The 14,803-nt window shown below is 40.6% G+C and overlaps 1 protein-coding gene across 2 annotated transcripts; it reads left to right on the forward strand.

The window, feature by feature from the left end:
* The first annotated feature begins 233 nt into the window (after window positions 1-233).
* LOC137265495 (S-acyl fatty acid synthase thioesterase, medium chain-like) lies at window positions 234-13,039 on the forward strand. 2 transcript variants are annotated; one of them, XM_067800909.1, is made up of 8 exons: window positions 234-281; window positions 5,188-5,335; window positions 6,212-6,350; window positions 9,419-9,518; window positions 10,585-10,660; window positions 11,336-11,429; window positions 12,003-12,088; window positions 12,362-13,039. In XM_067800909.1, the coding sequence occupies exons 2-8, from the start codon at window positions 5,200-5,202 to the stop codon at window positions 12,481-12,483; spliced, it is 753 nt and encodes a 250-aa protein (XP_067657010.1). In that variant the 5' UTR covers window positions 234-281; window positions 5,188-5,199; the 3' UTR covers window positions 12,484-13,039. The 2 variants fall into 2 exon arrangements, with proteins under 2 accessions (XP_067657010.1, XP_067657009.1); XM_067800908.1 differs by lacking the exon at window positions 234-281 and adding an exon at window positions 4,675-4,757 and having other exon boundaries at window positions 12,362-12,937.
* Window positions 13,040-14,803: the final 1,764 nt, after the last annotated feature.

A 14,803-nucleotide genomic window follows, 5' to 3' on the forward strand; every position in this document is an offset into this window, starting at 1 on the left:
CAGTAAATCTACTCTTCTCTGATTCTAACTTCACTCGTGGGCATAGCTTTAATGTCGCAGCTTGATCTGCCAACTAATATTATTCTCGAGTTTGTCTTTCTTCTATGAATCAGCTGTAATTATGTGGTGTAAAAGTTGTCGCGATGTCCTGGGCAGCCTCGACCATGTCAACACACCCAGTTGTTAAAGTCATTTTAAGACGCGCGTCTAAGCATTGCCTGTGAATCAGAGTTACCTCCCTTCTTCCACAGAGCGCTTCCTTGTGCGATCTAGTACAGAGAGTGAGTATTTATTTAAGCCACTTTCAGCACTATAAAGGCTGGAGACAATAGAAATGGGCTTCACACATTGTACCCATATGTGGAATCGAACCCGGGTCTTCAGTATGACGAGTAGACGCTTTAAGGGGCCGTTCATAAATTCAAGCTGGAGGGGGCGATGAGGATTTTCATGAAGACGCTTGTATGAAATGAATGGCCCAATCGCCTATGTACAGCGTATGTGCTCCCTGCATGTCATGTACAAATGCAATGTACAACCACCCCCACCCCCAGCTCTCCTTTCACATAATTTTAAGCATACTTTTTAACATTTAAATTGCCCCCTCCTCTAGTGAATAGGATGTGTGTGTGTGTAGATCTATGACCTATGTTCAACCTTCATAGCGATAACGAGTAGCTGTGTCCCTAAGGACTCATAGATCCAGAACAATTCCGCTTTTGTCATTGCTGTTCTGATATCCCAGAATTCTTGAGTGGGTTGATATTTCTGTTGCGCCACCCCAAAAGCAATGTTTTCACACTGACCTCTATATATATATATAAAATACCAAGGATGTATATATATATATATATATTTAAAAAAAATACCAAGGATGTCAACAGCCATTCCGTGTACATATGGGTACAGTCTGGCATTTAAACTACTATAAATTCCAACTTTTCGTGCCTACTTTCCGAGCATAGGAAGCTGAATACATCTTGTTCCGCATCAAATGTCGCCTATTTGAAAATACATGGCACGATGCTACACCATGTGTCTGAATATACATTATGTGTTTCTCTTAAAATACTATCAGCCCCCTGGGAAACTACCATATATTTTATTAAAAACATACGTATATTGATTGCAATAATACATTCGAAAAAGGTTCGAATGAATTCATTCAACATTGCATTAATTAAATTGACTCTCGGCCTACGGACTGGCCGAACGCTATTTCGAGCGAAGCGTTATGTCTCTTGGAACGCTCTTTACGAATGCCCTGTAAACTTGTGGTTACACAACACCAAATGTTTTCCCATGGACTTCTAAAGTAAACTGATATGTTAAAAAAAAACCCACCCAGGCTTTCCTTCAGCAGCCATTCTATGTACACATGGGTACAGTTAGGCCTTTTTAAACTGCAAAGAACACTCTTTCTGGGTAATTCTTCTGTCATATTTTCCAGGCACAGAAGCGGAACACATCAACCCCAGTTTTGAATCAAATGCCACCTACTTGAAAATATCCTTACACATATATCTATAAGTCATGGCGATAAGAATGACAAAAAGTGTGGTCAGTTTTAATTACTGGATGCAAGTTCTTTTCAAAAACTTTCATCTTACACTATTTCATCCAGTCACAGCTGACACAAGTCTCTGTCCTTCAGTGCCTGCTCAGGGAGTATTTGATTCTAATATTGTGTAGTGGTGAGGCCATGTCGGCAAACACCAACAATACCGCACGCGACAGCTTTCGATGTAAGGAGACTCTCTTACATTCCACACGTGGCAGGTCAGCCTTGGCTCCACCAATGCAAAATATTATAACTTCAATGTGGTCTTAAGGGGGATGAGCGCTTGAACCCCCTGTCATCTCACTCGAGAGTTTCTTGGGCTCCCTATGCTGACTTGTATTGCCCTCTTGACTGCTTTGGTGCGACTTTCATAGGGTGCCACGTTGGTGAAGACTCATGGGTGTGCATAACCTCCATTTGACGCCATGTTGGGAACTGTAAATCGCTAACACATATTGGTCAATCGTCATTTCTTGTAGTTCCTTTTGAGCTCCGACAAACCATGTCAGGTTGTGTGAGAGTGTCACCAGAGACCATGTACATGTATGCACTTATAGCGGTATATGGTCTCTGGCATCATCTTAGGCCATCCATGAATCGATGCCAATATTCTCAAAGCATGGAGGTCTAATGCTTGGATGGACAGGTTTCGACCAGTCAAGATAGATGACTCATACTGTGATGCATGTAAATAGTGCACCCCGAGCTTTCATGCTCTTGTTTCGTCCATATTTCAGGAAGATCGGTCTGAACAGATCCACACCATTAGTGATGAATGGCTGAAATCCCTGCAGAACTGAAAGAAACGTGCTGTCAGTCTCTCAGTGGCACCTAGGATGGCTGTCTCGTCTTCCTTCACTGTTCATAGTTTCTGACTATGCTTTTCACTTTTTTTCTTCCCTTCTGACACTTTTGAAAACGTCGTTCAATATCACCATGGTGGTATGATTTGACGATGGCAACAGGATTTGGTGTTTGGAATCATACTTAAGAACGCTGTGACGCAATCTTCCTCCTACTCTCAATAGTCGATCTTTTACAAAGGGAGACATCTCTTTGCCGATTCTTTGATAAAAGGGGATCTCTCATTGGGCCTGTTTAATCTAAAACCTTTCCACTCATTAGAGGATTTAAGCTTGAAGTTTCGTTTCCGTTCTGTTTCTTTCTGGCCTATGATTCAACCTTTCAGAGTCTCTATGAACCTAAAGCAGAATGCTGTGATGCTGAGTTTTCTCTAACTCGAATATCTCTGACAGTCTATTGTCTTGTTTGGATTTTAGCCAAGAAGATTAACGGAGGACTTCCAGTCGCGCAATTTTGATGGAGGCTTGGTGTTCCTTGAGTCTTGTGTCGATAGGTTACAGCGTTTCCCCTCAACCATAAACAACATCTAAATGGCATATTGGAACATATCCTCAAGAACAGAGATCACACCATCAAATGGGAAGCAACCACCAGTACTGCCAACCACTACTAACAAGAACAACTGGCGTCAGAGGCCATCGGCATACAGAGACAGCTGCCGCAATCAACCGTCATCATGGAATCTACTTACCATGTGCTCGGGACTCACGTATCTAAATACACTTTTCTCATAAGCCAACAGCCCTCTGTTTGCATCCCTTACGTTTATCATACGAAACCTCATTAACCAATCGGTAACATGTTTGTATTTCACATCCAGTGGCCTCCCTTCCTCGTGTTCGTGTTCCATGCCCAAATACATCCATTACCATGTTGTGCTAGTGTATCAATAGTCTCAGACTTGGATTTCCTCAACATTGTTAAACATGTTTTCTTTACAGTACCTCAAAGTACGGATTCAAATAAATCAAACGTGTGTATTTTAATGTAATACTCATTAGATATCACATTGTTATATGACGTGATTCAATATCGAGTTAAGAACACAGAAATAGGATCAAACGGAACCAGTCATCATACCATTCTTCTCACCACAAAATCCACAGACACACACCCTCCCGACACACACACACACACACACACACACACACACACACACACACACACACACACACACACACACACACACACACACACACACACACACACACACACACACACACTCAAAAGAATACCTTTCTACAATCGGCCGTAGGTATACCAGGGGTGCAGCTGCCCCTCTAGAAAGTTTCTACAGAATACTTTTTGTGCATCAATGAAATCGAATAAGATTCTTTCAACGTTGACAACTACGCACCTACAATCAGCCTAGAACTAACTGGGGTATTTTCAAATAACGGCATGTGATAGACACCCACCGTTTTTATTGTCTCGTTGTTTTCTCTGAAGAAATTCTGCCAAGGTAAACATTTGTCTAGTCGGTAATCGGAAAGAAAGTCACAGGAACGTACGTCATGAAAAAAGTCACAGTTTTGGCTAGGGAAACTGTCACAGGAAAAAAAGTCACAGTAACCAATTTTATTAAATTCAGTGAGTTCCCCCAATGACAATTTGAAAACATTTGAAAGACCACTTTATTAACAAAACAAGGTGTATTCGACGCAAACAATCATCACACAAGCCACCTATATAATTACTATTATACAAAGCATTATCAAAGTACTATACTTAGTAATTGATTTAATTACCAAACAGTTAAATATCGTTACTGTGAATATTGTGACTGTTAACATGACTTTTATCATTGACCTTTTACCTTCGATCTTCGTTTCTGCATTTGTCCAGTCCCAGTGTCCTTTACTGTCGAGGGAGCAGGTGGGTCCGTCATGGTCGACGGAGCAGGGGCTGCCCATCTGGCCACCGGACCACGTAATAAAATAAAATTGACGTGAAACATGAGTCGCTCTGGATCAGTGACCCTTTTTAACCATTAGGCTCCCCAAACGCCCATGTGCAGCTGCTTCGGGTCATATATATTTGTCATCAGCACATTGCACTATTCTAGCCATCAAACATTAAACACGATATTGTTGCCGAACTGTTACTCCACAGTTGGGACATAAAAAAGAACCAATAATACATTATGAACCTGACCGGTTAATAGTTATGTTAATAATAATAATGGCATCCCTGTTATGTATACACCGAATATTGGAAAAAGTATAAATGCATTTAATATACACCAATAACACGAATGAATTATTCTGTGGTCTGCGAGTTGCTACCTCTGGTACTGGAAGGGTGTGACTGACGTGCGCTGCGGAACACACGGGTAAGTCGTTGGTGGTGCTAACTTTTACCGAATGAATTATACAAAGAAATGCATTTGTTGAACATTATGCATAAATTTCAATAAAACTATTAGACTTTAAATTAGCCAGTGACACTCACTAAACCTATGTACATAGGTTTTCTAAAGTATTGCAGTGTCTAACAATATATAATAAGTTTTATGGAAAACAACTTCGTTATTTCGCTAGTGCGACTTCGATTCAGTTTCTTGTACTGTTGTTAAGCTCTCCAGCTTGAAACTGTATGGAAACATCGCACTGACGCAATGGAGAAGTTGTTGTCCATAAAACGTATTATATACCGTACTTCTTTCTTCTGAAATTCCACTCAAACAAAAGATGACAAACAATTCGTCAAGGGACAAAGACACACACAACACAATCGCTGACATGACTATGGCTTCATTTCAGTCTGTATCAAAGATGGCTTCCGAGAGGCTGATGAACTGTCGCTTCAAGAGACCCAATGCTCGCGTTAGGCTGATCTGCCTTCCGTGGGGAGGCGGGGGATCAATCTTCTATGCCGGCTGGGGCAGATTAATGTCAGAAAATATAGAAGGTAATATTCTTGGTCTTCATATTTATGCATTTGTCACAGTGTGACATTGTATAAATGTAGGGTATCGAATGAGGTCTTTCAGCTGACGAGTGAACGCTTTAACCGGCCGCCCCATGAATAACAATGCAAGTTCGAGAAGGGACACTGAGTTAGAAGTGGTCACCTGGCACATGTACAAAGCTGTACGCAGTAACTCATTTGTGTGAATACATAATCAAGTCTAGACCAGACAAACCAGTGATTCGCATCGCGAGCATGAATCAGCGAAATTGGGACATGCTGACATGAATCAACCAAGAAGCGCGATGGTGACCATCCGATTCTGTTTGTTTTTACTGGTTACTGAAGACCAGTTCAAACATGGATCTTCACAGGTTGATCTTCACGGGTTTTCGGAGGTTATACCAGATCCAGTTGCCAGGTTGGGGACTTGGTTGATGGCATGTCATCAGTGAGCGAGTGAGTGAGTTTAATTTTACGCCGCTTTGAGCAATATTCTGGCAATATCGGGTGACTCCAGAAATGGGCTTCGCTTATTGTATCCATGGTAAGAACTGAACCTGGGTCTCCGGTGTCACGAGTATGTCATCAAGCCATGCTGATATTTATCATTGCTCATAATATTAATCACTTGCTTATTTGGTCCAAAACTGATTCCATGCAAATGTCATCATTGATTAATCTTGGGTGAAGTGATGAACAGTATATAATGTTGGAATGATCTCTCATCGTGTTTACCATATCTGAATTTTTATATCAGTATTATTTTGAAATAACCTGGAAATGAGTGTACAAACAAAATGTGATACATATTTTTCTATGCAAATTGTTATTTGTATTTGTATTGATCACACCGTTCTATTTTGTTCGTTGTAGTGGTTGGCGTTACTCTTCCTGGGAGGGAGGCCCGGATTGATGAAAAATGCTGTGATGATCTTGAAGAAATAATCACAGATATAATAAATGTTATGAAAAGCCGATACATGGACAAGCCATTCATACTGTTTGGACACAGGTAAAGATGCTACTGAATACTAGTGTGTCTGGAGATTCATACTGCTCAAAAGACGTAAAAGAACACCAGATATTCGCATTACTGTAGTTAACCAGTCTTCCTGTTGCGGTTGTTCTTTAACTTGCTTTGAGTGGTATAGATATTTGTTATACAATTATTGATGAATTTTATTTTGATTTTAAGACATGATATTAATATTACACTCTAGTGAAGTAACACTTTTGTCTCAATGACCATGGTTTTCAAACACAGTTAGGAATTAGATGATAGAAAGATTCTTGTGTTTTCATTCACTATCTGTGCTGCCCTGGTCACGAGATGAGAGACACAACTTTGACATGGCGCATGCCTAACGGGGCGGTGATGTAGCCGAGTAGTTAAAACGTTCGCTCGTTACGATGAAGACCCGGCTTTGATTCCCGGGTACAATGTGTTAGGTCCATTTCTGGTTTCCCCTGTGAAATTTCTGGAATATTGCTAAAAGCGGCGTAAAACTATATCCACACACTTACTCAAGTTGTAGTCTAGTGCACATATGGAATTTTACTCAAAAACATCATTTCTTAACAGACGTTACTCGGCGGCATCACTGAAGTGTCAAGCTGTTGGTAACACTATTTCTAAAACGTTACAAAATCTTCGTTTTTATGTTTGAAGTATATACAACTGTTTGAAATTTATACATCTGAATATTAAATATACAGCTGAATATCAAACATACGGTATGGAAAAGCACATTGCTTTGAAATGTCATCATTACTTTCTTTAACGTCCAACGCAACATGTTACAAATGACACATTGTTTATTGAAATTGCCAATATGAACATACACACATTGATGCCTTTTCACTTTCATTCACTGTTCATTTACCTGTTCTGATATCGCAGCTTGAAGTGGGACATTATATGACACTGGCAGAAAAGGGTCAGGCTTGATAGACATTTTTGAATTTGGTAACACCCAGCAGCAGGCTGACGTCCGCTTTAAATACTAACGAAAACAAGACTTTACATAGTGGTGATGAAATTACAAAAGTCTCCATCAGTGATTAAAATTGAAAAAAAAGGCTTTGTGAAAATGCTAAAAATACATTTAAAAACGTACTGGTATTTCCGTCCATAACGGAAACACGTGACATTTAATAAGCAGAGGAGTGTCACGTGACATGACGTCATACGTGCTTGTTCAACAAGTTGTTGCTTATGGCTTTCCCGTTGATTCTCCTGACAGCTTAGCAGTGTCCATGGATTCTGAAGTGAAATAAGATGCTTCTGGAGTCATTTCTGAAACGAATGTTAGACCGTATCAGTATGTTCCGATTTTATATCTTACAAGGCAAACTTCCGGTGAAAAAGTAAGAAGAATCAAGCCAAACCGAGGCACCGCTTGATATAAAAATAATAGACCACATAATTTATCAGACATTCTATTTGTCACCAAAATGTGATGCAGTTCAAACCCTATACAAATAAATGACCAACCCCTAGGGCAAATATTTTTTGAAATGTGAGTTTGTGTCAAATATGTGACTCCAGGGAGTCAGGGATTATAAAAAATACTATGCTTCATATCAGGGCAAAAATAGAAAGTGGGTGCTACAAAATCTACACTGTTTCAAGGAATTATATTGTTAAAAAATCAGGATACTCGTTTTCGTAAATAATGTATTTCAAAATTGCTGAATTATAAAATACTAGTTGGGACAATATATGTTTCCCTATTGGAAATAGTTATTGTACTCGGTCATAGTCTTAAAATTAACATATTCTCAGCCAATGAGAATGAAGAGCAGATTTATCAGCACACACTACTGCCAAATAACGAGTGTGATGCTGACATGCCTAGCTGGACAAAACATTGAATTTAACAAGTACTTCTTGACTTGCCGTTGTATATGCATCAACTGTTTACTGTAGCGCTTGGTCTTTGGCAATAGGCAGGACCAGAGTCGTACATGACGTCACGAGCGGAAAGGTCACGTGAGTTCCAGCGGAACATATGCGTAATGGCCGAAGCTCAGCTAACAGAAACTTACCGATTAAAACATTAATAAACATGTTTTTGTATCAAAAATTGGGATACGTGTTTTTTGAGGACTTTATGTTTCATTCAGCAAATTATTGTTATATTCTAGTATACTCCTTTAACGTGAGTCAGTGCTAATGGTAGACTGTGTTAGAGATTTCAAACCAATGTACGCCCGTTTGATGTTTGTTAGTGGTGTTTATTGTTGTCTGTTTGTCACGATGTGTCACGTTTGTAAGCTCATTAAACGTTTTAATGGCACGCTTAGGTGACCATTAAACGGCAAACTCAAGTTTGACAACACATGTAAAAAATGTAAAACACACGTTTTTACATACTTTCTTCTCATTCGAACTCCATATGTCTCAATCGATGCGGGCCTGTGGCAATTTCGTTGACAGCGATTGGTTGTTTCTGAACGATACTACTTTTAGAACACTTCACACGATAAACTGGAGTATGTTAACGCTGAAAGTTTGCTCGAAAAGTTGGTGAGAATAGAGACCAATTCTGTTCCTGGACATCAGTTTGACACCTCCGAAATTGGTGTTGGTGGCGAGTTGTGGAATGTTCACACCCTCATACACGAATTTTGAAACGTGTTGTTAAACTACAGTTTGCCATGTGAAGGCCGCTTTAGTTTTATCATTTTTGAGAAACGTTTCTTTGCATGTGCTGTATATAACATTTAACCCCTGATAAATGACGCCAAGTATATGTAAACCCATTGAGGACAATTGAAGAGGCTACTGGGTCAGAAGAAACCCTATTTTACACAAATCTTTACCTTCAAAGGCATTTAGAAGTTGGTGAGGTAATACAAGACACTATTATGGATGACAACTTCTTTAATTCTTTTAACACGACGTTTCATGGCTAATTCTTGCCCCTTCGTCATCCACCTGACTGAATTAGCCTTGAAACGTCGTGTTAAAAGAATTAAAAAGAAGTTGTCATCCATAATAGTGTCTTGTATCAAATCTTTACCACTGAACATTTCACATGGTAGAATGGTTTTAAAGTTCCTGTTTTTTCCTGGCAGCATGGGCAGTCTACTGGCATATGAACTGGCGTGTCGACTAAAATCCCAGACTGGACAGGAACCAAGGAAGATGTACCTGTCTGGAATATCAGCACCTCATGTAAGATTTATTATACACTGAAGAGCAAAAGAAACGCAACCTTGGCTTTGTGTCACGTTTTAAAATCGAAGACAAGGAAAGGTCTCAGTGTTTACAACTGGTCCACAACAACTCATCCTTGTTGTAAGATTCGGTTCATGGGATCTGGTTGCCAGGTTACCTGCTCAGGTTGCCAGGTAACCTAACTTGCTTTGTGCATGACATCATGCCTCCCTTCATCGGGACAGTTAAGTAGCCTAATAGTCAAAACGTTCACTCGTCACACCGAAGATCCGGGTTCCCGACATGGGTACAGTGTGTGAAGTCCATTTCTTATGTCTTGTGTCCACGTAGTGATATTGCTGGAATATTGCTAAAAGCAGCGTAAAATGAAACTCACTCACCCACTCTCTTTAAAGGTTGATGCTCATGATATCAGTCTCAGCCCAGCCTAGATTTTTCACAGGCCAACCTCACCCAGCTGGAATTGTTCTGAATGCAGCTTTAGACAACAAGTAGAACCCAGTATAGAGTGCAATAAGGCCATAAAAATATTCTTGTTTGTCATTACAGCCCGACCCCAAAATTCGACCAGACCATAAGATTTCTTTACACCGGAGGAAATGCAACTTTTCACACGTTTAAGTTTTGAGAAATGTGTAAATTTCCGGAGAATTTAAGGGTTTTTGTAAAATAACTAAACTATAAAGTCCACCCGCCCGCCCCATAAGTGTTCGCAAATATTCTTTTATGTGGCCTAACAAACACTAGATAATCCATTCAAGCATCAGTCTTAAATCTGAAACATTGCTACCTGTTTTATCCCTGGTATAGATTGGGTAGATACATGTATGGAGCTGAAGCGTTTTGTGTTTGCCTTGCTGAAGGGGAGGGATTGCTCATGCTGTTTTACATAAGCATATCATTCTCATGAATGATAACACAATGCCATTTAGATGCCAACAATGGTAAAGATACCCACCCACTCACTCATCCAGACACCCATGAACCCACTCACTCACTCTTGTGATGATAAATCATGTTGTCTTGAAGATATGTATTTTTAAAGTTGTATTCCTCCTCGCAGTCCCCCATGAGGCAGAGGTTAAACATTGACCACAACGCAACGGACCAAGAGTTCATCGAGGCTTTGGGCAGCTTAGGTCAGTATTCCCGTAAAACAGAATCAAACAATGTGCTATATGGTAATCAATATTGGTAACACTAAGCAGAAGCCATAGAATAGATTCTTATGTGGTCTCTGGATTGAAAGTTAATGTGTAACAGTTACCTCCCTTACCATTACCAGCTTGTTTGGTTAAAGTATTTTATTTTGATAAAAATAGTTGTATGTTGGTAAACTGTATTATGCTGGGTAAACCGTTTTGTGCTAGGTAAACGATGTTATGCTGGGCAAATTGTGTTATGCTGGGTAAACAGTGTTGTGCTGGGTAAACTGTCTTATGTTGGATAAAGTGTGTTGTGCGGGTAAACTGTGTTGTGCTAGGTAAACTGTCTTATGCTGGATAAACTGTGCTCTGCTGGGTAAACTGTGTTCTGTTGGGTAAACCGTGTTGTGCTGGGTAAACTGTGTTGAGCTGGGTAAACTGTTGTGCGGGTAAACTGTGTTGTGCTGGGTAAACTGTCTTATGCTGGATAAACTGTGCTCTGCTGGGTAAACTGTGTTCTGTTGGGTAAACCGTGTTGTGCTAGGTTAACTGTTTTGTGCTGGATAAACTGTGTTGTGCTGGGTAAAATGTGTTGTGCTAGGAAAACTGTGTTGTATGGTAAATGTTTCCTTGTTATACGGATATAACTGTTGTTTGTTCCTTCAACAGGTGGAACACCCAAGGAAGTGCTGGAGAATGAAGAAATCATGAAGTTTATTTTACCAACTTTACGGGCAGATAATACAATGTTGGATAGGTTCGAGTAAGTGTTGACATTCATACACTGACAAAAGCATCATTTCGTGATGCTGTTTTTCTAACGGCATGACACGTTTTGTGGATAACAACTTCTTTTTAATTCTTTACACGACGTTTCTGGTAAACGTCGCACTTTAGAACATCCGCTCATATGACAACGTGCATGCGCGTGTATGTGTGACTGCTTGTAATAACTGGCTTTACAGTGCTAGCTCGCTGCGATACCATGTCGTAGTAATGCATGAATACCCCACTCAGGCACATTATACTGACCCAGAGCCGACCAGACCTTGTTTTACCCATTAATGCTGAGCGTCCGTCCGAGCGGAGTGTCTAACCACTACACCATGAGATAAAGATGGTACCACTACCCCTAGACCCCCAACTCCCACCCCCAACCCCACTCCCCCCGGCCATAAATTATGTATGGTCCCAAACAGAACACATGTACTTTCTACTGTAAATTCGCATAACCCATTGTAAGGAACGGCTGAATTGCAACACACACCTACCAATGAATTGTTTAGTGAGAGTATGGTGTTAGACATCAACAGTTGTATTGTGAACTATTTTCCAGCTTCACCCCTAGTGATGGCCAGCCACCTTTCACCTGCCCCATGTCATTCTTTGATGGAAAAGACGATGCCAAACATGACATAGAAGGCAAGCATTATATCTTTTCTTTCTTTCTTTCTTTCTTTCTTTCTTTTTGTTTAAAAAAATGGTATAACTGTTCTTAATGTCTTAATATTCATATTGTTTCTGATGATGTGGCTGCTATCAGTGCGGCGTAAAACTAAATTCATTACTGGTGCCGTCTTCCATGATTGAGCTTGAATAGTTCAAAGAGAGGCATGAAGCCATATTTACTCACGATATGACTTTCAATAATAATTACGGAAACAATTCCCCTTATTACAAATATATTTCTTACAGCTTGGAAAAGTTTGACCACTGGACAGTTCACGCTGACTATGATGCCTGGTGGCCATTTTTATCTCCGCGATCCAACCAATATGCGCAATATCATCAACCACATAAACAGGGATTTTGCATGAGGAAACAGCGCGACAAGAGTTACCTCCCTTACACCGTCAAACTGGACGTCACAGTGACATCAGAAAGAAGTGAGCCTTCACGCCAACGCTATAAAGTGTCAGGATGAATTAACTGTCAAGAAACAGATAAAGGATGTATTCAATACTTAACCGAAAGAGATACTAAACCCTATTAACCATTTTATGAGCCAACAGTGTTTTTCCACCGTGTTTTCAATCAGGAAACTGTGCAGCCAATAATTGTTGTAACACTCAATATAATTTACAAGTGATCAAATCAACAATAACTGAAGTTTGTTCGGCACATATTTACAACGTTATAGCAATCGCGGCGTAGCGTTGCCATGGGAATACTGACGACCCAACATGGCAGTTCAGATCACTGTTCAGCATCAAACGACACGGCGTCTCTTATTTGATCACTTCTTTAATAAAGTTACTTTGAGGAACGGTTTATTTATTGGCTTGGCATTTACTGGTGTCGTTATGATGGAATGGTGATAAGATGTAATGCCTTGAAATGTGTGATATTGACATTGAAGTGTTTTATGACAACCGCAAGGTGTTGATTTCATTTTCATGCATATTTCAGTAATTGGTTTATTTTCAAACTTTCCACGGAGCTTGTTTTGACAGTTATTCGAATTTACCATGTTTCCTCTTTAAAGAACCACACTCCATAAAGGGACGCGTCTAGCAATAAAGTTTCCAGGGAAACAGCAGAAACTCTCCCGAGATTTCTTGATAAGAGAGGGGATGCATAGTGATGACAACGTTCGCTCGTCACGTCCAAGTGAGTGAGTGAGTTACTACTTCACGTCACATCGGCATTTTCTCAGCCATATCGTGATGAAAAGCAATTTATAGACTAAAAGTAAAAACATTTCGAAGATTAAAACATGTCGACGATGGACAGTAAAATACTGCAGAATAACAGCTACGATTATAAAACTAGCGAGCGAAGCTGAAACATTACAATTAAAGAAGACATTACAGTATAAAACACGGGCTGTAGATCGCCAACAACTGAAGTTACGTCGATGACCTGGGTTCGATTCCCCGCATGGCGTACAATATGTGATATTGTTGGAGTGCAGCTAAAAGCGTCGCACGCACACACACACACACACACACACACACACACACACACACACACACACACACACACACACACACACACACATACACACACACACAGAGACACACACTCACTCACTCACTCACTCACTCACCCTGGTTAAGATAGAGAAGGGGTCTCCGTCAGCCAGTGCCAGTCCTATGGAATGTACGGGTTAGAATACGTTCCCATGCAATGGTCGATAGCCTGTCTACCCGGTTTAGTTTACATATTTTGCTGAGGGACCCCCTACCCTCGAATCAAAGGTTGCTGAGGAACCTTTCTGACCAGTACAGGTTCTAAACCGGAAATCCAGCTGTGTCCCTATGGATCGCCCTATTGGATTTCCAGGTGAGACTGGGTGCCAGCGACATCATCTGGTCATATGGGATGCCCTTTTCAGAAGGTGGGTTACTGGGCTAAAAGGGGTTTCATAATTAAAGTGAGTGAGTGAGTGGGTTTAGTTTTAAGTCACACTCAGCAATTTTCCAGCTTTATGGCGGTGGTCTGTGAATACGTCTGGACCAGACAATCCAGTGCTTAACAGCATGAGCATCGATCTGCGCAATTGGGATCCGATGACATATGTCAAACAAGTCGAACCTGACCACTCAATCCCGTTAGGCACTCTTACGACAAGCTGAGTCACCTTTTGTGTCAAAATAGGCTGAAGGCCTATTCCACCCCGGACCTTCACGGGTCCTTCCAAATAAAGGAGTGATGCTATTACGTTCTCTTAAAGCGACATGAACACAAATGTCGAGAACATGTTTGTCAGACGTAAGGAGGACGGCGAATGGTTTTAGTATTCACTGTTTTCAACGTAACCAGACAGGAACATATATACATTTCCCTAGCCAGAATATCACGCCATTACAACGACATGTGTCAACGGGCGCGACCACCCGATCCCGTTAGTCGACTCTTACGACATGGATAGGTTACTGCCGATCAGTTACAAGGATCTTGAGTATAGTGAGGATGTGTTTGTGGGTATTGATCTGGGTTATGAGGCCGAAGGCTCTCGTCCAAGATGTCCTTCATGAGTACAATGTGTCAATTTCTGATGTTGACTCCGTGATGTTGCATTAACGTAAACGCTAATTTCGGCAGGTTTGAAATACACTCCTGCATAATGTGATCTTAGCGCTACAGCTGTCTTAAGCCTACGTTGGAGAATTGGTGTTACAATCGTTGTAACGC

The sequence above is a fragment of the Haliotis asinina genome, chromosome 15 (genome assembly GCF_037392515.1).
Source record: "Haliotis asinina isolate JCU_RB_2024 chromosome 15, JCU_Hal_asi_v2, whole genome shotgun sequence".
Classification (NCBI taxonomy): domain Eukaryota; kingdom Metazoa; phylum Mollusca; class Gastropoda; order Lepetellida; family Haliotidae; genus Haliotis; species Haliotis asinina.